Here is an 11,803-nt window from a genome sequence, read left to right as displayed (position 1 = left end):
GTAAACTCAATTTTTAAAAAACAGGCACTATATTTTTAAAGTAATAACACTGTGTTCAGGAAATTGATGACCAAAATTAGTAAAGATCATAAATGGTGGGCGATAAGGCATTACAACTTTTCTGTCCATTACTGGGTACTACTGTGCTTAACATGTCCATGACTGGTGCCGTCACCTAGGTATACGAAATAAAACGCATTGATGATTGTGACTCATGTTTATACCACTCACAAATGCAACATTTTTGACTAAAGCGAATAAACAAACAGAAGAATTGTCTTCGTACTCATGGCATGATATTGACAATTTAACACAATACTTATAACGACATTTCGAATCCGACAGTACGCAGCAACCTATGTTTAGAACCTTTTGACCGCCACGACTATTTTCTATAACATGCGATAGTAGACTTTATTCAAAATGTATTAAGGTTAATTTTATTATAATCTTTGTTGTCCATGGACGACTGTGGCGGTCAAATAAACGGTTTTACGGACCACGGCTTCGAAATGGCAACGACAAGATACTTAATCGACTAATTACATTGCCTACAAATTCATTTGGAATATATTTATTTCAAATAAAGGTTAATTTATTTAATTAAAAATGTATAAAATAACTCTCGGTTACGTCAAGCAAGGCATTTGATTAACAAACGTAATATGGGTTTATTAATTTACCTAAAATTATCTACCAAGTAACCAATATAAATACGATATAACAGATCTTTATTTTCTAAAAGCTACATTATTCCAGTCATAAAAAAGTACATACAAAGTACGACTGAAATAGTAAACAAATTTGTTGATTTAGCCCCAAAGAACTCTACGAGTAAGATAGAAAGGTGTTAAGTAGGTACTAGAGGTTATTCAGACGAAGACAGTTAATAAAATACCTATATGTGAGGTGCTGAAAGAATTGGATAATATCCTGTCCTTATATTGCCTGAGTCGAAAATTAGATGTTGTCTGTAGATTAGGTATCCTCAACCCGAACAAAACTCCGCTAAATGCGCTACATAGGTCTACCTGTTGGTAATAAAACAATATAATAATGTGATTTTTTCACGGATTCGTTAATATTACCATAAAAACCCAATCTTCCAAGAAAAACAGTCGTATAAAAATTTATTATGGACGGATATGACTTAATTACAGTCCTCCTTACAAGGTTTCATGTTTAATTGCTACACTTAATGAATTGAATTGCTATTGTATTATTAACTTTGTGCAACTACCTTTAATCCTCGGTACAAATAAACGCTTTCCTTACACCTAACGAATTCGTAAGTTGTTTAACAGTTCACAATATGATTGTGACTTACCTAAAACTATAACCATGCAAAACTTTCCTATATGTACCAACATACACAATATTTATAAGCATTATATATCCACATCCTTTTATTAAACACACCTAACTAGAAAACACGCACCGATAAAAGTTCATAAACTTTATAGTTTCCGAAAATTAAAATACCTATAGTTCTACATTCGCGCGCATTTAAGTATAGACAACCATTCGTTCATTAAGCACCCTACACACGTCCTTCCTTGATGGTCCGGTAAAGGATACCACTATCTCAGAAAGAAAGGTGGAAAAGAGTTATCTATCCTGTTCAATCAAAGAGTTGCGTGTCCTGATGACCTTGAAAGGACTGCAGGAAGGATGTGAGTAAGGTACAGCTTCAGAAAAAAGTTCAATCCCGCCGCACTATCTGTGGAAAAAACCGTTTCACTTGACACGCATAGACCGTTGCTTGTTCATGTTGGTGAGCATAAGGGAGATGTATGACGTTAGGAGGTCGTCCATCTTGTAGCCGAGAGATGTCTCGCAGAGAAGCTTGGAGCCGCGAACAAGGTTACCTATGGTCATGTGGAAGTACGTGTTCCCGGATGACCAATTAGATATCCTGGTGAATGGGTGTGTAACCAGAATGTCCTGAAATAAAAAATATAAAATTAATATCTTTGTTTTTGGACCGTTGATTCAGATAATCGGTTATGGTTCACTTTGCTCGGTTTCTCACTTGCATTACCTGCCATGCTTCGGCCACTTTAAAAAACAGTCAGTCGAGTAAAGTAGAAAAATTATGTGGTCACTTCAAAGTATACCGAACATCATCCCGCGGGAGAGAAATTTAGCATTCCGCTTGCTTCATTCACTGTGTCTCAATCCTGATTGATCATCGGTCTAATTGATGAAGAAGTAATTAGAACCGTAGACAACCGACATCGTTAAATGAACGCATGCCCATCGGAGTAATAAAGAACAATTAAGCCTCTTAGTCTGTCTTGCCTAGGATAAATTACGATAACATAGGTTAGAACTAACTCAAGTCGCGAGTGATAAACTGCCGTCTTTCTATAATTAGTTCCAGGTAAGTCTGTGAAAGAAACTGAATGAATATGATAGGTATCTCGCTAGATTAGCGATCTATACTCTTCACAACTTCCAGAGGTGCAAAGCTGTGTGCGACGGTGTTAGGTATTAAATTTTTCCGAATTAGTTCCCGATCCGCCGGATTCTTTTTTCACCGGCTTCTTGTTTCGTCGGATTGTCGTTAGTTCTGGTTGTGACGTCCTAACGTAAATCCGGCAAAGCATGATACTGGCGAATCGGGAACAAATCGTTTAAAAGAGTAACAAACTCCGCTTACCTTAGACTGCGGGTGGATCAAACTGACGCCATGCTTGTTAATGGCGATGAGCAGCAGCTCCGGATAATTTGGCTCCGTTGTCTGTTTGACCTCGAAGAAAGCGGAGCCGAAGGTCGGCCACCGGTATATGACCTTGAGAAACGTGATCTTGGCGTCTTCAGGGGTCATGCCAGCGTCCTGGTTGTAAGAGGCCACGATAGCGCGTTTCCAGTCGGCAGAGCTTTGCAGCTTTATTAAGTCTGCTGGTATCAGCTCGCGGAGCATTTGTCTGGAATGTAAAGGTGATTTATGAGATAAGTACTAAAACTTTGAGTTTCCCAAAAATCCTGTCTCGCTTTTCTCGAGCATGTAACACGAGCGATCAAGTAAAGGCGGGGGATAATACACTCTATAGCTCTTGCTATTGTATATAATATTTATTTAAGAGACGGAAGTGACAAAAGAGCATTCGCCAAGCAGACGTGGTAAAGCACTTAATTCCGGTCAGTTATCAAAATAAAGTCAAGCAGTTTCTGGAGAAAATGCAAGACAAGATGTACTAACGGTATCGCCTGAAGTTCCTGCTTGTTTTCCCCGAAGCGGGCGCGGTACGCTAGCGCGGCCAGCCGCGCGGCCTCCTCGCGCCCGCAGCGGTGGTAGCCGCGCAGCAGCTTGGGCAGCTCCTGGTGGAAGTGGAAGATCACGTCCGCCGCACGATCCTTGCCCGGTACCGTGTTCGTCCATAGCTTCTTCATGAAGAACACCTGAGGAGGCAGGGAATTATATTATCGATTTGTTATCCTACAATCCAAGGCGACTGTGATCAGGAGGAATAACAAGAAAATTTTATACGAATGGTGGTGTAATTGTAGACATTGGTAGAATTGTAAAGTCTTATGTAATGTTAACGTAAGGTTTGGGAATTTTTATCTAGTTTTTATTTTTCAACTACTCCTATCAGTCGTTCATAACTATTCAGTGCATATTTATATACCTAAGAAAAGTAACCTCAATTCGTATTGTCAATTTCCCAGAATTCGATCAGGATTTTATGATAAAATCAAATCGATACCATTTTTTGGCGCGCTGATAATATATATATATATGAATGTGTTATCTACTACATACGTAACTTGTATTAAATTTAAATATGCACCTGATAAGTGAATTGTGGTGTGACGCCGTCTCGGGTAGGGCGCGCTTTCTTGATCCAGTCCGTGAGGTGACGCACGAAGTCAAAGAAGAAATCTCCCTCCGGCACCGAGATCACCTTATCAGCTATCTTAACGAACAAACTAAAGCCTTCACTAGATCTGAGATTCAATCTCTGCGCGATATTCTGACAGAAGTCTTTTGCTCGCGTTGACGAGTCCACTTCAAACGCCTCATCCGTGTCGTCGGGGAAGTAAACCTTATGGAATATCTGAGTAGTCTTATGTTGAATGGCTTCTACTTCCACTTGGTGCGGAGGATATTTTCTTTGTCCGTTTCTTAGAGTCTTCTGAAGTCTTTGGAGTGAGTCTTGAGCAATTGGATACCTTCTAGTCCTAAGGAACAGTGTCAGCTCTCGGAGCAGTCCCTGGCTACACGCGAACAAGCCTGTAGCGAGCCACATCAATTCCCAACCCCTTTCTTCGGACATTCTGTTCCTATTGTCAGTCAATTGTTTCATTATTTGGCAGTATATTTCATCTCGTAATATCTCGTGCTTCAGGGGGCCGTCGAAAATATGGTCAGTATATTCATTCCCAATTCGAGGCCGTTTTGAAGGCAAATCTCCCATATACTTTAGGATAGCGGTAAACGCGAAGCAAGCTTCTTCGGCGAGCTCCTCTTTGGCCTGCAATTTCTTTAACAACGGTTGTTTAATAGGCTCCCTCGAATGTCGCCATAATTCTTCTGTGCCTCCTCTCTTCGCTGTTGATAGGGTAAGCGCTTTGGAGACCGTGCGTTTCGGTGGCAATCTGAAATGGTCCATGGCGTATTCTATTAACGTGTGGGGTTTATCTTTTGTTTCAGTTCCGTTTAGCGTCGCGGTCGGCACTCGACGCCCGTGTGACGCACCTTCCATACAGAACAGTGCTAGTATGTCAGGCGGTGGTTTGGTCAGAGCAGGCAACACATAAACTGTTTCTGCTGGGAAGTCACCCCGTTCCACAGTCCTCTCACACCGGCCGATACACCAACCATTGTTCAGTACAGACTCGCCAGTGCTGTCCTCTTCTAGAATAATCAGATCCCCTTTTTGGAATGTTAAGAAACTGGAACCTTCGCCAGGAGCCTTATAGTCTTGCAATGCTATCACAAATTTAGACCTCTTCTTCAGGCCTTCTAAGAAGTACACCACTAAATCCCGAATATCTTCTGCATTTGGGCTTTGGAATGTGAACTCTTCACCTCGGACTGTAGACAAACTAAATGTCTGCGTAAACACTTTATTTGTCTTTTGACTTGCCACTGTGGTAATTTCCGGAAACGATAATTCTAATAACACTTGCTCCTGGTCATCTACTACGTACACGCCTGTCCAATTTACAGCAATAATGACATCATTTTTGGGTAAATTAGGGCCAGAATTTCTGTAAGCCTCATAAAATCTAGAAAACAACAGTGGCCACTTGAACTTCGCGTAACTAACAACATCTTCTTTCACTCTGTACGTAGGAACCTTCTCTTTCACATAATAACTTTTCTTATAAGCCTGCACTACTAAAGCACCCCATCGGTCCACTGCTTTTTCAACTCCTGTTAGACAATAATCTGGTATGTAGTTAGGTAACAATGTGTATAACCTTTCAGTGTTCATATCTTGGCCATACTCAATGTAATATTGCTGAGCTGCAATCATCCCTAAGTCTTCTTCTTTGTCACACCTGTACTCGCCGAATTTAACACCTCTGACAACTTGTTGATAAATGAGATTCGTGGCCACTTGGTCTTCAGTGGGGTCGTGCCAGGGTGCGAAAATTTCTTTTCTAAAGAACAATCTCCATGGTGCATTTCTTTCTTGTGCGCCTTGTTCTTTGGCGTATTGTTCGCATTGAGAAATCGCATCCATCACGTGGTCACCTCCACTTCCCAGTGAACTAACTTTATCGAACAGAGCAATGTAGAGAGAAAAACCAAACTGGTCTTTCAAGCCAATCTTATCAGACAACTGATTGCACAATTCTCTGGCTGTTGTTGCGGAGTCGGCTAACAAGGTTTTTGTATTACCGTCCATAAACGTGATTGGCAACATTATAGGTTTTTTAGATTTTGTAGCTTGAAGTTCTAACCACGAAGGCGGTTGGTTTCGTGTACCATTGTTGAACGTTCTCTTAAGACGATCTTCGCAGTAAGGTGCATATCCGGGTGGGCCTTCTCTGATAAAAGCTCTGAGATAGTTCACGAATTTCTCACTTGGAGCGAAGCATCCCACACACAAGGAGAGTAAGATCCAGCCTCTTGCGTGAGATGATTTTGACGGATTATTCGTCAATTGTTTGCATATTTGGCAGTAAATCTCGTCTCGCAATTCCGCGCGAAGGATTCCGTGGCCGATGATAAAGTGAAGTTTTTCTAAGTTAGACGTGGGACGCGATTCCAGCCAAGACTGGTAACTGTCTGCCGTATATTCTTCATCCTGAAATAACGAAAAAAACCTTTAAGTGGTTTTCTCAAGGACAATCAAATATTTTCTAAAATGTAGATAGCCTTTTTAAATGTTACCTGTAATTTTCTTCTGACATCTTCGCCAAGCTTGTTCTTTCGCTTTAGCGTCAGCGAAACCAACTTGTGTCTGATAGACCTCGGTTTCTGCTTGTTAAGGTAGGCGTCAGCATCGACGCCCATCAATTGCGCCTCCTGGAACTCTTTGGACCTGATAAAGTTCCTACCGAGCGTCGCAGTCACTTTTGACATTACTGAGGTGTTGTCTCTGTCCATAGTGTGGTATCTGGGTTCTGGGAGATCACCCGTAAAGCGCAGAATGGTGACCCATAACGCTTGGGCAGCCTGAAAATATATTGGTTGTTAATTTTGGAGTTCTTAGGAGGGAAGATACTTCGTTCATATTAATTATCTAAGTTTAAGCTTACCAATTGATCTCCCTGCGTGTGTAGTGGTAATAAGGGATGCTTCAGCGGTTTTCTCGAATATTGGTGAGTAACATTTCCTTGGAAATATGTAGCTGCAAACTTTTGGAATTTGAATTCGGAGAGATCCTCTTCGTCTTCTGATGTTGTTTGCATTGGTGTCACCATCTGTAATCAGGAACAAAATAATTATATCTAAGCTATAGGTATATAAAATCTATCAATTGTCTATACCTGCTCTTGTTATAATAAATATTGCATCGAAAGTTGGGGACGATAGTTATCACCTCATAGAAACATTTAAAAAAAATATTGAAAGTTCCCAGAGCGCAAATTTGATACATCTGGGCCTCATACTGCTTATAAAGACAAAATATACTGCCGGCAATTCATCACTATGAAAGGCTTGTTCACCTCTTGCTGGTCCGCTCTTTGTTGCGGCAGGTCGCTGAACATCGAAGTATCCTTCGGCGCCGGCGCCTCGCTGCTGGAGTCTGGCAGGAAGTCGAACATGGCTTCCACGAGCTTGCTGTCGTCCACCGGTTCGTCCTGCTTCCTCGTCGCCTCCTGTACGAGCGCTCGCTTCACTTCCAGCTGTCGCTTCTCTTCCAGGGCTAGCTCAGCATCGCGCCGTTCCAGCTCATACATGCGTTCCTGTAGAACAGTTAACCTGAATTTAGCAAGTTGTACTTGCGTTGCCAACATACTTTGCGAGTTTCTACTAAAGACTATTTAGAACATTGATTTGAGGAAGCAAGTCAATTAATTTAGATTTATACCCAATCACAATCGTTTAAGAATTTTTATTTGTTTTAAAAATAATGCTAAAACACACATAGTTAAACTCCCCGAAGTCGTCGCGAGCGCGCTTGAAACAAGAAACCATAATCAAGTTTCCACTTTCGCGATTTAAAAATCGCACACGACCGGCATTCAGCAATGTGTAGTTTCTATTGCTCCTGCCGTCTCAGGTTACGAAGTGGTTCAACTGGACAGTATTATACAACCAGCCGTGTGTGATAATTGCACAACTGGGCTATCATTAGGGTTGAAAGAACTTATAGTCGCTTCAAGGCAGGCCAGTATATACCTATATGTCTCGAGACCCGTAAGTATAATGCGTAATTGAAGATCTAACTTATGCTGGTTCTTTAAAGCGATGAGTTTAGTAAACATTAATTAACAGCCCTATTATATGCTTGATTGATCGCTGTCGGTGTCAGCCGCGCGAATATTTGACCATAAAGTGATATAATTGAAGAGTGGCGTTAAACTGGGTAACGTTACGGCACTGCTCACGATTTAACTACCAATTAGATTATACCTACATATATATGCCTGCCGGTTGGAAGTCACTGAATCGTGTAAAACACAGCGTTTTAATTTTATTAGGAAGCTGTAACCTGTAACTGTCAGAAAAATCTTTAGCTCTTACTATAGTAATACTATAGGAATATTTCCTAATTAGTTGTACATATTTTGAATTGTTATGTAGTTTAATGACCTTATTGACACTGATTTTTTGACAGCGAGTACCTACCTACTAAAAATGGTACCTACCATGGCGAGTAGGTACCGTTTAACTTACCTAAATCATTTAGGAATAATATTAGATACCTACCTGAAACGCAGCAGTAGGTAAACACGCAACCCAATATAATACAGAAACAAATATTGAAAAAATAATACTCGACAGCACATTATTTGTTCACTGTTCACGGTAGCACCAAAATTTATGAGCCCATTGATACATTCTCTGATTTCGAACTTTTGATAATCTTTTGAGATACGAAAATTAAAACAACCGCGGCGATTTTGTTTATATTGTTATCTTTCATGTTTGATTAATAATTCAATCAGTCGATAAAAAATAAGTGATATTTAATGTAGATTTAATCAATTTCATTTATGAGCGTATAACTACCTGGTTTTAGTTAAGTACTTAATATTTCGTTGTTTGTGCATTTATCTTCTAACATATATTTCTTGTACAAATCTCAGGTTAAAAGTTAAGGATTTTTTTATAATAGGTACCATATAGGTGATATAGGTTTTTAAATTAGGTTTTTAGCAGGTCGATGGTGTTAATTCAGTAAAAAAATATAGAGTACTATATTAAGCACCTCATAAAACAAATACCCACCGTGTGTGTGTGTCTGTATGTTCGCGATAAACTCAAAAACTAGTAAACGGATTTTCATGCGGTTTTTCTCCTTTCAATAGAGTGATTGTTAAGGAAGGTTTTGGTGTACTTAAATAATAAAATTTGTTAAGATTTTATATAACCCGTGCGAAGCCGGGGCGGGCGCTAGTTGCTATATTGTATGTATTTAGGTATATAGTTATAATACAATAATTTATTCATAAATCAACTTATATTTAGATACCTACATACTTGTACTGATAATTAAATTAAAAGTACCAAAATACCATAAAAACATAATTAAGAAGAGGAAGTTTTTACCACCTAGCATATATATGTGATTCCACTAACGGAATAATCTAGATTGCAGCTAATTTTAAAAACAACTGAAATGCAAATAAGCTTGATTTTAAAGATAAGAAGCAAGTAGTTTTATCTTATAATAAATCAGAGATAGGGTGGAGATAGGTAACTAAAATTTCGTGACAAGTAAGTCCGGTAGCAAATTTGGCCAAACTACTAGTAGCGATGTTTGTAAAATTACATATAAAATGGTTTCGTCATTCAATCTAAAACATGCTTGTCATTTGACCAAATGACGCTCATGCTGAAGGATAATTGAACTGTGCAAAAGGGAAGCCATCACGTAAATTATTACTTCCAGTGCGAACGATGCAGACTTACAATTGAAAAAAAACGTGACTACTTTTGAGCCGGCTTGAATGTTTAAAACGTAAAACTATTAGCGGACTGGGAAAAGATTTTCGGGTGGTTGTAGAGCCTGACTTTGCAGTTTTGCACCGACATAAACCTCATATTTTCATAGATATTTGTCATTTATGATGACATGCTCAGTTCGCTTGCTTGGTCCGACTGTCTTGGAATGTTCATTCTCAATTCAATATTTCCAATGACACTTGACAAATTGACGTCATTACGATTTTCGTCGCGCTTTTGGTTTTTAACAGGCATTCTTGTACATTCTAGACCTGTGACTGCTGCATTAGCTGCTGCTTTACAATTGTACAAGTATCAGATGTTGTGAGTATTTAGTGACGTACAGTCAACCAATTTGATTCATCCACTATACAACCATGTCATAATGAATCAATTTGTTTATCTTGTATATATCTGACGTAATTTTTATCGAGTAGTTAAAGCGACAAGGTTCTGTAGTGGCCTAGGAATCAAATTGGTTGACTATACAAATCAATAAAAAATATATGGGTTAGGTACCCGACGTCAAATGGCGATAAAATTAAATACCTTTTTTAAGGTTCCGTACCCAAAGGGCAAAAAACGGGACCCTATTACTAAGACTCCACTGTCCGTCTGTCCGTCTGTCTGTCACCAGGCTGTATCTCATGAACCGTGATAGCTAGACAGTTGAAATTTTCACAGATGATGTATTTCTGTTGCCGCTATAACAACAAATACTAAAAAGGTACGGAACCCTCGGTGCGTGAGTCCGACTCGCACTTCGCCGGTTTTTTTCATTTATGGAAAATTTTGAAGTCTTGTTGAAAACTGTTTGACATAGTCAACGTGGGGAAACCGTCCATAGTCTACAAGCTTTTTCATCGCTTCTAATCTAAATCTTGCCTTTGTACACATACTCCGCTCACAGACGGTTGTGTTACATTTATAGAGTAGAAGGAGCGAAGCACTGTTTCTCTGACTGTGTCTAAGCGACGCGACGTACGTGTACAAAAAAGATAGTAGGTACTTGCTGAGATGTGACGGTCTTCGGTCTTGAGATACAATGCCGACTCCATGCACGTAGTTCAATCTTTATCATTGCGGAATTATTATCAAGCACGTTAAGGACATGACGACAATGGAATACGTCACAATACGAATATAAGTATTATGTGACGATGCAGATTTTTCAGGAAATTACTTGCATTAAGATTGATTGCAATTTAAATTCATTTGATTATATTGATTATCTTCGGAGACAATGAATAACTAAGCAATACTTTACTAAAATGCTACTGCGCCTGATCAGTATTATCAGTAATATACAAATAAAAAATAAAATAAATAAATAAAGTAGTAAATTAAATATACAAGCAACGTTCGCTCGACCTTTTATTGTTTTATAGAAAGTCTTAGCATAGCACGAATTCCGATTTCACGTATCGGGTAGTCGGGTACCACTAGCCGAGACCTGTATATGAATGCCGCACTTGTCTACGTGACAGCGTGATAAATAAAGTGTTTGGTTTTTTTTACTTTGTTATAATGGCGTGGTGTTCAAAAGTTTATTTTATTACTTGAATAACGCCACCTCTCATTAACGGCCTCCTACATTAGTCGGTATAGGGACCCTGCCTACGAAGTTGGAGGTCCTGATGGGTTGGAATCCCGGTAAGGGCATTATTTGCGTGTTCATCACGGATGTTTGTTCCCGAGTTTAAGACTTTATTTATATCATCGTTTAGTAGGTACTTACAAAAAAAGTCTTAAGGCAAGAGAACACCGGTTGCGTGTGCGTAGACGTGCACGTGCGCTAAAATGTTGGAGCCGTGCACGCACACGTCACGCAGGCGGTGTGCCGTTTCTCATAAGGATCTGTATATTACAACGTCCAACGTCAACGTTAACGTTAGGCCTTTATTGAGCCTACGGTGGGACTACGTCGCTTGTGCAAGATATTAGTCATGTGCCGACAGGATTGTGTTTAAGAATCCCTTACCCGATAATTCTGCTCGGCGATCTCCTTGGCGCGCGTGTTGCCCTGGTGCTGGAGCCGCTGCTCCTCGATGCGACGCAGCCGCAGCGCCTCGGTGTGCTCGCGCGCATCCTTGCGCAGCCGATTGTACCGTCGCATGGCGATCAGACGGCGCACGTGGCTCTGGATCTTCACGATCGCCCACATCTTGTGGCCGTAAGAACGGCGGACGAGGTAGCCGCGGGCTGCTGCCTGCAATTGCAATTTTA

General features: G+C 40.0%; 1 protein-coding gene across 3 annotated transcripts in view; it reads right to left on the bottom strand.

Annotated features, from left to right (window-relative positions):
* Nucleotides 1-202: 202 nt before the first annotated feature.
* The window catches only part of LOC134740773 (myosin-VIIa), a 45,095-nt gene continuing 33,494 nt past the window's right edge, over nucleotides 203-11,803 (bottom strand). For all 3 annotated transcript variants that reach the window (XM_063673376.1, XM_063673375.1, XM_063673377.1), the window contains 8 exons: nucleotides 11,559-11,786; nucleotides 7,132-7,371; nucleotides 6,721-6,885; nucleotides 6,353-6,637; nucleotides 3,798-6,266; nucleotides 3,206-3,405; nucleotides 2,663-2,930; nucleotides 203-1,944 (listed from right to left, as the gene is read on the bottom strand). In XM_063673376.1, the coding sequence (XP_063529446.1) occupies nucleotides 1,738-1,944; nucleotides 2,663-2,930; nucleotides 3,206-3,405; nucleotides 3,798-6,266; nucleotides 6,353-6,637; nucleotides 6,721-6,885; nucleotides 7,132-7,371; nucleotides 11,559-11,786 (4,062 nt within the window). In that variant the 3' untranslated portion in view covers nucleotides 203-1,737. The remainder of the gene's footprint in view (nucleotides 1,945-2,662; nucleotides 2,931-3,205; nucleotides 3,406-3,797; nucleotides 6,267-6,352; nucleotides 6,638-6,720; nucleotides 6,886-7,131; nucleotides 7,372-11,558; nucleotides 11,787-11,803) is intronic.

This window comes from Cydia strobilella, chromosome 4 (assembly GCF_947568885.1).
Source record: "Cydia strobilella chromosome 4, ilCydStro3.1, whole genome shotgun sequence".
Lineage (NCBI taxonomy): Eukaryota > Metazoa > Arthropoda > Insecta > Lepidoptera > Tortricidae > Cydia > Cydia strobilella.
Note: the sequence above shows the minus strand (reverse complement) of the source record. Positions and strands in the feature narration are given on the sequence as shown.